Source organism: Mirounga angustirostris, unplaced genomic scaffold (genome assembly GCF_029215605.1).
Source record: "Mirounga angustirostris isolate CCGP_5_RB_7025 unplaced genomic scaffold, mMirAng1.0.hap1 SCAF_8, whole genome shotgun sequence".
NCBI lineage: Eukaryota > Metazoa > Chordata > Mammalia > Carnivora > Phocidae > Mirounga > Mirounga angustirostris.
The window spans coordinates 3263265-3277449 of record NW_026991716.1 but is presented as its reverse complement, the minus strand read 5'-3'; the positions used below and the strand labels follow the sequence as shown (position 1 = coordinate 3277449).

The 14185-nt window shown below is 43.3% G+C and overlaps 1 protein-coding gene across 3 annotated transcripts; it reads right to left on the bottom strand.

The window, feature by feature from the left end:
• Positions 1–733: 733 nt before the first annotated feature.
• On the bottom strand, positions 734–13644 carry LOC123836862 (sodium-dependent phosphate transport protein 3). 3 transcript variants are annotated; one of them, XM_045865939.1, is made up of 11 exons: positions 13617–13644; positions 11940–12151; positions 9790–10023; positions 9617–9704; positions 6869–6955; positions 5035–5153; positions 4752–4913; positions 4115–4247; positions 3879–4026; positions 2975–3065; positions 734–1412 (listed from the first exon to the last, which is right to left on the bottom strand). In XM_045865939.1, exons 1-11 carry the CDS (start codon positions 13642–13644, stop codon positions 1278–1280), a joined length of 1437 nt encoding a protein of 478 aa, XP_045721895.1. In that variant the 3' UTR covers positions 734–1277. The 3 variants fall into 3 exon arrangements, with proteins under 3 accessions (XP_045721895.1, XP_064453087.1, XP_045721896.1); XM_064597017.1 differs by lacking the exon at positions 13617–13644 and having other exon boundaries at positions 4752–4908; positions 5030–5153; positions 11940–12145; XM_045865940.2 differs by lacking the exon at positions 3879–4026 and having other exon boundaries at positions 777–1412.
• Between the last annotated feature and the right edge of the window lie 541 nt (positions 13645–14185).

Genomic DNA, 14185 nt, shown 5'->3' with positions numbered 1-14185 from the left:
CCTTCTTTTCTATATTGTAAATACCCAGAGGACAGAGCCAGAGTGTTCTCATCTTAACATCATCCTCAGAGCCTGGCCATCTGTTTTCTTTGAAACACCTGCTAAAAAATACCTGTTGATATGCGTTAGGAGATTCTTTTCCATCCCGGTGGTTCTGTGGGGCTTTTAAAGATGGCAGGAATTTCTCTTCTAGAACAGTTGCGGCAAAACCAGCGTCAGCTCTGTGTATGAGCTCTCACAGCCTAGAGGATGTGTTTTAAGAAGTAGGAACCACAATGAATTCCTGTTGGAGACAGTGATGACTATCTGAGTCCTGGGAAAATAAGAAGAAGGTCAAACGATCTTTTTCAATCCCGAAAAAGGAACTTCTATGGTATGTGAAGTCATTCTATGTTTTCTTCCATCTTGTTATACCTTCAGTATTCTTCTCCTTATAAATCATCATTTCATTTGGATCATCTGTTGCCTCCCTTCAATTTTCATTACATGGTCCAAACTATCTCCTTATACTTTCTGAAAGTGCCCATCTTGCCTCCCCTTGAGCCTTTCAATTCTGTCTTTTCTCTCCCTTGATTTCTAGTTAACCTCATTCATTTACTCTCTGCCTGGCCATTTCCTGGTCATTAATTCCCTGGAATCTAGCTAAGGATAAGTAGATATCTGTTTCAGCTGACAGAAATAATCCTCATCTAAATAATTTGAAAATGGTCTATTTTAATTTTAACATGTGAATTTTAATAGAATTTAGCCACATAAATAAACATCCATGTTTCACACAATGTATACAAATAATAAAAAAGTTAATTCTGTGGATTACAGCCTTAAATTTCTGTTCCATGCTGAGCTCTATAACGCATGACTACAGCTCCTAGCAGGTCTTCTCTGTGTCCATAATCACCCCCATGAAGGTACTTATCAGTGATTATTTTCACATAGATTTTTATTCATCCAGTACTTTCCAAAGAGGAAACTTCAAAGGCAACCGGAATTGGCGTTTCCAGTGTGTCCGGCAGCTGTCGACCCTGGCTGCATGCTAGAAACCCTGCTGCGTGTCTAACAACCTGTGGCACCCTGGCTCTCCCTCAGACCAGTTCATTCAGAGTCTCTGCGGGCGGCCCCATCATCCGTGTGGTTTAGAGACTCCCCAGGAAATCCAACACGCAGCCAGAGTTGAGAACCGCTGAGCCTATGGCCAAGAATATGAAGAATGATGACACGTAAAAAACGTCGCAAAAGTTAACGGTCAGCACTGCATTTCAGTTTGTAATTCAGTATCCTCAGAGGCGGGTGAGGGTCTTCTCTTTGGCCCAGTCCTGGATTTCTACTTGTCCAAATGTGATGTAAAAAAACATGCCAAACATGTTGACGGCAGCAGACAGGAAAAAGACATTCCTCCATCCAGACACAGAATCCTGGAGGCAGAAAACACAGAACTATCAGTCTCACGGCTCCTTCCCCACCAGCTCTAGAAATCCTCCATTTTGTGTATCGCAATATTGATCTCCACATATAGCAGGAGTGATCTGCAATAGCCACTAAACATCTTAACTTATCAAAGAAAGTTTTATGAAATTGTTGGAGACAGAATGACTCTAAAATGAACATTGGGTTCTGGGTCGAGATGGATTTTTCTTTTTTCTTAAAGATTTTATTTATTTATTGGAGAGCGAATGAGAGAGAGAGAAAGCATGAGAGGGTCAGAGGGAGAAGCCCGCGATGCGGGATTCGATCCTGGGATTCCAGAATCATGACCTGAGCTGAAGGCAGTTGCTTAACCAACTGAGCCACCCAAGTGCCCAAGATGGATTTTTCTTTAAACCAAAATGAATTAACCTACACTAGCGTCTTTCTAGAAATCTGGATCTCAACATTCACAAAAATACCACATTACTCATTTAGAATTATGCCTAAAGTGACATTGTTAAGCTCTTATCCTTGTGTTCTCTCCGTTTAGTTGTTTTTGGTTGTTGACATCAGTGCAGCACCCCTTAGATGGGCCTCTTAATATAACGTGAGTTGTATTTGGCTGGAATGATCCTCCTCACCCAGGCCTGGTAAGTCATAGTTCATTTCTGGCATTAGAATCACAGCAGATTCCTAGCAATTTGGTTGAGAATGAACCTGGAAACTAGATCACATAGAGATGTGTTAAAAATAAACAAAACTTTTTTGTAAGTTGGGGTGCCTGGGTGGCTCAGTTGGTTAAGCGTCCAACTTTTGATTTCAGCTCAGGTTGTGATCTCAGGGTTGTGAGATGGAGCCCCGTGTTGGGCTCTGGGCTGGGCACTGAGCCTACATAAGATTCTCTCCCTCTCCCTCTTCCCCTGCCCTCCCTCCGCCACCCCGTTCTTTCTCTCAAAAAAAAGATAAAACTTTCTTGTAAGTTGACTCTTGTCATCCTGCCATCCCAGCCTGGCTCTGCTTTCCTTCTGTCCTCCCAGCCCACACTTCACACTGAGTGAGCCTCGTGGCGCATGCTCACAGCCATGCTCTTGTCTCCATGACCTCACCTCCCTTTATTTAAACTGGCCTTGGGACCGTTTATGCTTCCATTTTGTAATTGTTTCTAATTAGAATGGATCTGAACAGACTCTTCAAAATCTTTCCCTTCTGCTCCTCTGTATCTCTTACCATTCCTTGACATGTATCATTCTCTCTGGTCCTAACCCAGAACCGTTTCATGCTTTTCTTCCTCCAGGAGCTCATTGGTGCTGTTTTTCTCTACCTGAACTGCTCATTTTCATCCATCCAACATCCATTCATTTTTAGAAGTTCAGCTTACATTTTTCTTTCCCTGGGGAATCTGACCTAATAGACTGTCATTTCGAGTCCCCTGCGAATAGAGGGACTGAATTGACATCCACGCTTGCTGTCTCTGTCAGAACATGCCATCCTGGAGAGCAGAGGCCCCGCCGTGAGTCCCTGGGCCTAAAACAATACCTGCCACTTGCAGACATTCAAGAAACTGGCCAACCTGACTGATAAGGAATCCGGTGGCCGTGGAGGAGATGATTCCTGCGATGAGCCCAAATCCCCTTGAGATTCCCATGAGGAAGCTTGCATACCTGTGGGCCGAAGATTTTACAGATGATTTTATGTAGAAAGCTATCTGGGGCTTTTCAGCAACTCAACTTTAATGCAGTTCAATTATAATAGCAAAGTTATTTTGCCCAATGCAGTGTTTCGTTTACCTAAAGACGTTCGGGGTAATGCCTGTTTGCCAACCCTGAAATCACCTCTCTGCCAAGTCAACAACCAGGGGCCACTTCAGTCTCTGGGGAGCCCAGGATCCACCTGCCACCCCCATCCCAAGGCTGCTCAGCAAGACAGGCAGTGCATGCAGTGCCCAGGACCGCAGACTCCAAACAAACTGCCTGGGGCCAAAGCCTGGCTCTGCCTTTGTGTGACCTCAGTCCTGTCACTTCACCTTGGCGTGACTCAGTCTTCTCCCCTTTAGAGTGAGGATAACAATTGGACCTACCTCATGCAGTTGTGAGGATTAGATGTGTTAATATTCGCCTATCAAGTAGGGTTTGGCTCATGGCGAGTGCATACATATGTGGGAGCTGATATTATCAACACTCTGGAAGCTTTTCCAAAACACACGTGTGTGGGCCCTTTCCCAGAGCATACAGTTCCGTCTCTGGTGGGGAGGCTTGGAACGCTTTTCATCTAAATGATTACTGGCCGAGATTGGGAACTGTTGTCCTTAAAATGCCATAATAGGTCATGGCCACGTACTGACGTTTCTAGTTATTTGTCATTATTGTACTATCATTTTGTGCATGTCATAACATGAAAGAGTTGCAAGAAAAAGGCTGAGGCCTAACACCTCCGAAAGGGCCCGGGTGAGGGGAACAAATGGAGAAAGGTCTTACCTGGGGGCGACATCTAAGGTGTTGATGATGAACCCCGAATCACACAGGTTGCTGGTTCCAGGAATGAGTATCAGCAAAATAATGGTTGTCACGTAACTAGAAGCCACAAAGGGCAAGGCCATGGCACATAGCGATGGAAGGAGGAGCCCTGGGCAATGAGACGCACCATCAGGCCCCCTCTCAGACCAGGTGTGGGAAAAGGGATTAGTTAAGCAAGCCCATGCACCTATCCTTACCTAGGGATGAGAAGAGTTTTCGTACAGTGATTAATCTGAGAAGGTTCCTGGACAGGAGGAAATCTGCCAACTGGCCTCCTAGAATCGTACAACTCGAAGCAGCAATGAAGGGCAGGGAGGACAGAACCCCACTCTGCAGGAAGGAAACATGTACGATGAGTGCAGATGTGCAGATGGCCCCAATGCTTATCAGTTCCACAGACAACTGTTAGCCACCCCCGGATATACTGAGTGGTTTTTAGGAAGTTAAAAGTTCTTATTTTCCACAGAAGAAGAACACCGCCTCAGGTAAGAGGGCCAGTTACATGGCATTACACTGGTCTCAGGGAGGAAAGTGCTATTAATCTCTAAGGGACACTGAAGAATCGGCTGGTATGGTGGCGTTGTTCAGTGGTTGAGGACTCAGCTCTTGCAGCTGCTGGGCCACTCAGGGGTTGTGCAATCCAAGGCACATCAGCTGACCTCACATGTCCCCAGGTCCATGCCTGGACAATAGGAATCATTACATGCCTTCCTCAAGGTCATTGTGAAGGTTAAGTGAGTGGTTATGTGCAAGGCCAGAGTGCAGTAGGCATCGTGGAACTATTTCTCCTTATTGCCATTATCGTTTCCATAGAAGCACCGGAAGGATACTCACATCTCTGATGTTCACGTGGAGCACAGAGCTGATGTACGTCGGCAGGTATGTTATGATTATGGTGCATAACCAGAAATGGCTGAAAAACCCCGTGAAAATGGCCCAAAGTGGTAGGCATCTGACCATAGCCTTTATGGGGACAGATCGTCTGGGAGAACTGGACTGAAAGGAAATATCTAATCAACGTGGGGTTAGAACAGGCGTGCGGGTGCCTCTCCCATGAGCCCCACACCCTGCCGTAGGGGCCTCCGCATGGTCCACAGGTAGGAGGGATGCACCATACCTGTTGAGCCAGTGAGGCCACAATGTAGTCCTTTTCCCGGACGCTTATGCATGGGTGATGCATGGGGTCATCATAAATCACCGTGAACCACAAGAGACAGCAGACACAGCCAATGCTACCTGGGAAGCCGGGACCCCGTTAATTTTGGGGTAGATTTCTGTGCTGGGAGAAGGGAGTTTCCTCTGATGTGGCCCACATCCCCCTCAAAACACACCTATCAATTCATGGTTATTCCATCATAAGGAACTAAACTTGCCTGCTTCTTTATTTCAATTCTTTTACAAATCTCTGTTTTTTAAAAAAGATTTATTTATTTATTTGAGAGAGAGAGAGAGAGAGAGAGACAGCACAAGCAGGAGGGGCAGAGGGAGAGGGAGAGAGAATCTCAAGTGGACTCCTTGCTAAGCACAGAGCCCAATGTGGGGTTTGATCCCAGGACCCTGAGATCATGACCTGAGCCAAAACCAAGAGTCAGACACTTAACAGACTGCACCACCCAGGTGCTTCTACAAATCTCCTTTTTTTTTTTTTTTTTTTAAGATTTTATTTATTTATTTGAGAGAGAGAGAATGAGAGACAGAGAGCACGAGAGGGAAGAGGGTCAGAGGGAGAAGCAGACCCCCAGCCGAGCAGGGAGCCCGATGCGGGACTCGATCCTAGGACTCCAGGATCATGACCTGAGCTGAAGGCAGTTGCTTAACCAACTGAGCCACCCAGGCGCCCCTACAAATCTCCTTTTAAAAGCTCTCCAGATACCACCTCTCAAATTTAGAGTGCCATTTGTCAACGTCAGAGCCCTTTGGAGAGAACTGAGCATGAATGTACCATTGCATAGCTGGTTAATTACTCTTAGGACTCCAGTGGTTTATAGTGTTATGTGTCATTAACAGCAATTTCTTATTACACACGTTACTGTCTTATTTTGGAAGATCTGAGTAGTCAGGATTGGAGAACATAGGAGTCATACACACACGAAACAACCTGCCAGAAAATCAGTGTGGCAAAGCAAAATTTCCAGCACATTTGCAAAAGACAATGTTATTTGTATTCAAACAATACGTTCATTATGAATTTCCAGAAGAAATATTTCTTGACAATACCTGATTAACACGTGTGGACCAAAGATGACCTGGGATTAACATCATTAATGAGAGAGCCATACAAGCCAGAACCATATTGAATGACATCATTTGGTTATAACAATAGAACAGAAATGTGTCTCATTGCTGAGATCTGTCATTTGAAGAAGGTAAAAGACTGCATCTGATGTGATAAGCCCCGGAAGTTTCCCTAGGGAAGGATGCATTTTTTTTTAAGTAGGTTCCACAACCAGTGTGGAGCCCAGTGAGGGGCTCAAACTCACGACCATGAGATCAAGATCTGAGCCAAGAACAAGAGTCAGACAATTAACCAACTGAGCCACCCAGGCACCCCTGGAAGGGTGCATTTAAACGAGCTTTGCAAGACTTGCCTGGTAGAGCATAGGTTAAGGGCATCTTGGCAGAAATAATAATTACAATAAAATATGAAGGCATGTTTAAGGTGTATTCCAGCAACTTTTGGTGACACTGACATTTTAACCACAAGGCAACTAGACCTGGCATTTCAGATGTGGTGGTGGAGATTCTACAGAAGATGCCTGGGGTGGGAGGGGAAGGCTGCATTCCCAGTTCCTCAAATGTCAACACCACACAGAGTCATCTCCTAGATTGGAGGGAGGGAGCTACCAATCTTCAACGTTCTCTCTCACATGGGAATGGGTGACAGGTAATGTGGGCATCCAACCAAACGGCTGGCAAACAGAGGGCTTGGGATTCAGGGGAAAATGACTCACCAAAGATGTAGAAGATAAAAGGCCAGCCCAAGGCCTGTGAGATTAGTCCCCCCACGCAGAGGATGATGAAGGACCCAAACGCTGCCCCTGAAGAGAAGAGGGACAAAGAAGGCACGTTATGAAGACAGCAAAGGGCTGAGATTGAGTGGCCTCCCTGGACATTGTCCCAACAGAGTGGAGGCAAACGTAGAATTACTGAGTGAGGAGAGTATTTCTTCCTGTTCACAGATCTCCCCTAGTAACATCATGTGAAGTACTTAGAATTGATAAACAAGAATGGTATGCCTCCTGACACTTCAAGAGCTCCTTAACACCAATGAGCCCAGTACAAATCCCTTAGTTTGTCATAGAAACTCTGCAATCATAGCCCACCAGTGTTTCCTTAGAATCAGAGTTGCATTCTGGCAGGGTGCAATATGAGGTTGAGGACAGGAAAGAAAAGTCTTACACAGATTAATAAGATACAGTCTCTGACCTCAAGGAGACTTCAGTCCAGCTGGAGAGAAAAGCATGAGCCAAATTCACTATTAGAAATATAATATAGTGTAGACTTTGGAATTTGAACATATTTAACAGAAATCCACAATAAGAAACGCATTTTACGTGGCGACACTAAACATACACAAATACATACACATGCATAAAACTCAAACAAAAGTTTCATGAGTCAATACTTAGACTCACCATGTGTAATGCACTCCAACATTTTCTGTTCTATTCTGTTTTGTTTTAAATACTGGTTTTGACCCACTACATTAATTTTATGACCCATGAATGGGTCTTAATCTGCACTTCGGGGGAAAAGAGGGATGTGGAATACAGCTACAATAATCAACTATAGTATGCTATGGATGTATACAAGAGGAGAGTGTTGAAGTTGACAATGAGGCTTACAAATTGTTTACATGAGCTAAGCAGTGAAATGGATGGATTTTGGGTAAAAGAAGCTAGGAGTAGAGGACCTTCCAGGAAAATGGGCCAGGATAGTAGAGCCAGAGAGAAGGTAAGTGCAGATTGTAGGTGGTGTGACGTGAGCCTTGCTTACAGAGGGGTGCTGAGTGGCAAAGCAGACTGGGACCATATAGCAGCCGATCTTTGTATCCACGCAATAAGGAGATCCATTTTTGTCTGCAGTCATGGAGGAACGCATTGAAGTCCAAGCAAGTGAGCAAAGATGCCTTATCTGTGCTTTAAGGAGGTAACTTGGCTTTGATGGGAAGAGAAGTCTGCAGGGAACAAAGCTGAGGAGAGAGAAGACTAGCTGAGAGTGATGTGGTTTTGGAATATAGGTGAGGTTCGGTGGGGTGAGGTCTGGAGCCGACGACCAACAAAGAATTCTTGAGACGTCTTTGGTGCAAAATGGTGGTTTAATAAAGCCTGGGGACAGGACCCATGGGCAGGAAGAGCTGCTGCCCCGGGGTTGGGAGGGGAGGCTGATTATATACTGTGGGGCTGGGGGAGGTGAGGCAAAGGGAGGTTTTCAAAAGGACTTTCATATGCTAAAGAGGACCAACCAGATACCAGAGACCTTGCCATTGTCAAGTCAAGGTTGTTTTTCCTCCTCTAGCAAGGCGTTAACATTAAGATAGTTGGGGGCTTCCTGGAAGAATATCACACATATCCCACACAGGAGTGGGAGTTGTGGGCTGTCAGCTTGTGCTTTGTCCTCCGCTAGCCTTCTGCTCCCTCATCAAGAGCATTTATAGATAGAGAAGACAGGACAACTGCAATGGAAGGAGCCAGAACGCAGGAGGGTTGCTTTGGAGTAAAAAGCATCTGTAGGATGCAGCTGTACATTGGGAGCTGGGAGTGAGAGGCTTGAGGGAACCTCACTTCTATTCTGCAAGTATACACTTCCAGTGCTACCAGTTGGGGCAAATGGCAGTGATAAAATCATTTAAGTCCTTGGTGTGATCTGATCACATGCCCTGGAGAGGCAGACGGCGGGGCAACTGAGAGTGCGCTCTGGGGTCAAACTGCCTAGGCTCAGATCTCAGCTCTGTCACAGGCTGGCTATTGGTATTTGGGCAATTTACTTAATTTCTGCATATGTTAATTCCCTCCTTTGTAAAATGAGAGTTTAAAAATTGTTAATTATCAGAGAGGTGCTGTGAAGATTAGCTCAGAAATCACGTGGGCTCTTTAAACTCAACTTTCCAGCCTGATTTCTCTCCTTACCACTGTGAAATCTGATAGTCTTAATTCTCACGTGTATATCTTTGCCAAAATAGTGTTTATACACCATGGGTAAATATTATATAAGCTTACTTGATCTTTTTTTTAAAAGACTTTATTTATTTGAGAGAGAGAGTGTGAGCATGAAGGGGCCAGGGGCAGAGAGAAAGACTTCCCAATGAGCAGAGATCCCTTCAGGGGACTCAATCCCAGGACCCTAAGATCATAACCTGAGCCAAAGGCAGATGCTTAACCATCTCAGCCACCCAGGCGCCCCTAAGTTTACTTGATCTTTTTGCATTTATGCCGATTTAAGTTACAGACATTTTCTGACAATGCTTTGCTGACTACCCAAGCTCACAGTGGCCTCTTGCTTCTGAGCCTTAGTAGATATATGGCACTGACGTATCTTTCTTTCTCTCACAGGTGTTATGTAACTGTCTCACATTGTCAAATTTCTGGGTAACACTTTCTCCCTCTCCCCCCAAAACATCCCATGCAGAGAAGGGAAGATGCGTCGTCGTCTGGGGGCAAAGCAGATTACAAAGCTGTCATCCATATGCACATCCTTACCTGAGCCCGCAATGCTGGTGAGCTTGCTTCGTTCAAGTGGGGGAGCCCACTTGGCCCAAATTGTAAACTGACCTGTCCATGCCATTCCCTGAAAGGAAAATCATTAAGACCTTTGATCTCCAGTAGAATTAGGGCACCTGTATCCCACTCAGAATGAGAAAGTAGCTGGATACCTGGGCCATGCCCTGGATTGTCCGAATCACAATAACCAAAATCACTCCGAAGTCAGCAGCCAACGGCGTAAAGAGGGTGAGAAGAGAGGAGATCAGCAGACCAGCACCAAGCATCTGCTTTGCTCGAAATATCCCTGCTAAATATCCACTTGGGATCAGAGTCACTATTATCCCATAGCTGATGGAGCTAAAGATGATACCCTGAGTCTCTGGGCTCCATTCATATACAGAGGCCTGGTGGGGGGTGGAGGGGAAGAAAGAAAATTATTTGCTAAGAAGTTCTGTTATGAAAATCTACTTTAAAACCAGAGCTGCTTAGGGTTGGTGGGATTCTAGTATAAAATCCACTTTTCGGTATTTTTTTTTTGTTTTTTTAAAAGATCTTACTTATTTTCTTTAAAATTTTTTTTAATTTAAGTTCAACTTAATTAACAAATTGTGTATTGTTAGTTTCAGAGATAATTTAGTGATTCATCAGTTGTATTTTTTACAGAACAGATATCCCACCTCTTCCAAACAAACAACCAATTATACCCCTAATCTGCTCCTTTCAGAGGGGGAGTAAAATCAAAAGAAATGAAGAAGGAAAGAGATAAAGAAATGAATACACGATAGGAAGATATTAAATGAAAAAAGGCCATTGAGAGATATTTCATCTGAAAAAGAGCTTCCTTTAAATATTTGCTTCTGAGAAAAGTTAGGGGACATGTTGACTCTCATTTCAAAAATTAAAAAAACACAACTTTACTGACCTCTCATCAAAATTAGTCCTTAAAATCAAGTTTAGGAATTATGGTCTGCCTTGGCAGAGATGACTTCCTAAAACACATATTGCATATTAATAAGATCACATTCTTCTCATGATGTAAGCCAATAAATAATTTTTGGTAGCCTACTAGATATGTGGCATCATGCTATAAACTGAAGTAAAGAAGCAAAAATACATACATATATATATAATATGAACTATTTTTATCCATTTATAATAATTATAAATAATGCAAGATATATGATTCAGGTGAGAATTCAAGTTTGAGGATAAACATCAGTAAAATAGGGACTTTGAGAAGAGGGAAGAACAATTTGCAAAGATCCCAGGAAGGAAGCAATACTTGATCCATCCTTTGAAGAATGACGATGATTTGCACAAAGAGAAATAGGAAGATTCATTTTTATTGAAGAGCAAAAGTGAACTTGTAGCATTTGAAATGATACCAGATGAAGAGAAACTAACCAGGGCTCTGCTTTACTCAGAACCTGGGCCACTGAGAGCAGATCTGAATGTGCTGAGAAGTGGGGCCAGATTTTGGAGGAGCAAGCGTGTCAAGAGAGAAGTTTGGCAACTTGAAGGTATCCTGGAATCTTGAGCATGAGAATATGAATGTGTAGGATGAATTATGGAGAAAAGACTGGAGGCAGAGAGGTTATTATAAATAAGCTGGGGCCAAGGTAATAAAGTCATGAAATACAAGGGTGACATTAGGAATGTACAGTAAATGATAGTTTAAAGAGAAAATTTAAAAATAAGGTGTAATCATAATTCTCATACAATATTGTGATAAAGATTTTATTTAACTCATTGATTAATAAGGGAATTGGTAAGATGTTACAACTGGCCCAAAGAGAATTCAAAGACCCATAAGTAGGAAGTAATACTGAATTAGATTTTAAATATATGGCAAAATTGGCTTATTCAACTGAGTGGCGAGTGAGGAGAGTATCAATGGATTTTCCACAGGACAAAATTCATTTGCAGAGCCATGGCAAAAATCCCTTGCATTGCTATTTGTTATATAGAACTTCCAGAGTTGCAGAATGGCCCCAAGACAAGGAAAGGTGCAGAGATCTACATAGAATCTGGCAGAAGGATGTGCTCTGTGCCAAGTTTTTCATGGAAGACACCTAGTATTCTGTTTCTTTGTGGAAGTTTTCACAATTTTTTCTATAGTTCCCCCCGCCTTATAATCATAACAATCTCAATGAAGGATTATTTTTATCACAGAGGTAAGAAATCTCTCAAAAACAAAATTCCAGTCTTTTTTCGGTTGGTCATTGAAAATTCATGCTTCTATGCTTCACAGAATCAAGATCCTTCCCTTCAAACTGGGTTTTCCCTCTCGACAAAGAGCCTCATTCTCCATGATACTTACCCCTGTATTAAATTCCTTCATGGATCTGCTGGGGTTGTTGAGAGTGTCTGCAGGAGGTCTTTCTGTGGAGGCATTGGGCAGACCATGCTGCTGAGTGCTGTTCACCATGGCAATGATTGCAATGCTTAGACTCACACGCTGGGTTATCATGGTGAAATTTGAGAAGTGCATGATGAGAGCCAGTCCATAGCGTAAGGAACAGAAATCTGGACCTAGAGGACAATATGGAAGCACACAATGAACATCCTGACTGAGGCCACCATCTTTCCACGTGTCCCATGGCTAAATCTGAAAAAAACATCAGAGACCTCACTCAGCCCCACGGCCTTTTTTCACTGAAATAACCACGACTACATACAACGTTCCTTTGCCATATTCTTTAGTTCGCTGGAAGAGAATCAATTTGGGATCTTACAGTCAAGTAAAGCAAATATGGCCTTTTTTCCCAGAGGTATGGGAAGCAGATGGTAACTACAGGAAAACCGAAGTGAAGGCATTTAGATCACATTGTCCCAAAATAAACTGAATGGGGGAGACGGTGGCAGAGCCGGTGATAAAACCCAAGTCACCCAGCGGCAAGTCAGAAGTCCTGTCTGTTCTGCATATTCATTCACCATAAAGCTTGGAAGTTTATACTTAGAGAACTGCTGTTGCAGGAAGCTAACCAAACCTCCAAGGATTCTCTTTGAAATATTTGAGAGACAGTGTGTGTAGATGAGCACCTCCACTGATTCCTTGGTCTGATGTTCACTTGGAAACATTTTTGTTGGGTGTCACTAGACCTGACTGCATATGCATTTAGCTCTTAAAAAACTAATGCGGAGAACCATCTTTACTGAGTTTGCAGGTGATACAGTGCTGGACAATCATTCCATATGTTACAAGAACAACACATTTTCTTTAAAGATTTATTTATTTATTTGAGAGAGAAAGGGCAGAGGGAGAAGGAGAGAGAGAAGACTCAAGCAGACTCCCTGCTGAGCGTGGAGCCCGACACAGGGCTCGATCTCAGGACCCTGAGCTGAAATCAAGAGTCAGCCACCTAACCAACTGAGCCACTCAGGTGTCTCCAAGAAGAACGCATTTTTTGAAAAGTCCCACAAAGTGGAACAATGGACCAATATTGCAAGGGTTCCCAAGTGAATGATGGATTCGATTTTTTTTCTGTGAATTTGGAGAACTAGAACTAAGGAGAAATAAAGAGAGGACCTGTGAACAAGCAGATAAAAATATAATGAAAGAAATAATTTTTAATGGCCAAATAGGCTCAATGATAGGATTATTTGCCTGCAAAAGAGTTATTCCTATGCTCCTGGAGGATTCCAAGCTCTGGGAAATAGCCAGCCACTTGGCAATAACACTATAGAAGAATTCATACATAGGTTGTTTAAAATGACTTTTTCAAGATTTATTCCATTCCTTATGTCCTAGTATTTATTGGTCATTTGGCTTGATTTCTGATAAGTAACTCAGTGGGGCTCCCTAAACAAAAAAACAACAGGTAACAGAATGAGGGGCTGGAGCTAGTACAATGTTCTATTGAGTCTTTGAGTCTTTATAACAGGTGACATGATTAAAAAAAAAAAAATTCGGAGGAGAAAGCAAGGAAAAGAACAGCGCTGGAGATGAGTGCCCACTCTTCCATGAAGTGCCTGCAAACCAGAGGGGAGGGTTTACCTTTCCTGGTGGAAGACTTCTTGTCCATTTGGCTTCTTTGGGAAATAGTGGCACAGTGTATGAACTTTCCCTCTGCCCTGAATCTCTTTCACCACGACTGGGTTTTATCTATGGGATGAACAACAGTCCAAAACAAGACACACAAATAACTTTTCATGTGAATGTGGCCTTCTCTGAGCATCAAAGTTTTGATCCAACACAGCTATGCGATTTACATTTTGCAGTACACTCTTGTTAAGCTAACGGAGGACTCGGTTTTTATAAGAAAATCGGGCTCTGTGACTTAGAACTGGTTGTTTAAATTCTGCAACTATCCCTTCGCTCATCTGTTCAGTAAGAATCAGCCTCTTTCTGAGTCCTGCCCCAAGAATTGAATGAGAAACTTGCAAACCGCAGAGAACTGTGCAAAGGCGAGGAATACTGTGGCTGCGGGTGGATCAGAGGACAGGAAAGTTAAATAAGCTCGGGAGCTGACAAGAAAGTTCCAGAACACCCTTGCTTTCCTTATGACCGTGTTTCTGTTCCTTCTGGACAACCAGAACAATGCCACATTGGGTCTTCTCTGAACA

What these genes read in the sequence shown, in the direction of transcription:
- LOC123836862 (XM_045865939.1), bottom strand. Translation starts at nt 13,644, where the DNA reads ATGGACAAGAAGTCTTCCACCAGGAAAG. An exon ending in CAATCCAGGGCATGGCCCAG is followed by an intron (nt 9,705 to 9,789) that starts GTATCCAGCTAC and finishes TTTTCCTTTCAG; the next exon opens with GGAATGGCATGGACAGGTCA. An exon ending in TGGCCTCACTGGCTCAACAG is followed by an intron (nt 4,914 to 5,034) that starts GTATGGTGCATC and finishes ATTTCCTTTCAG; the next exon opens with TCCAGTTCTCCCAGACGATC.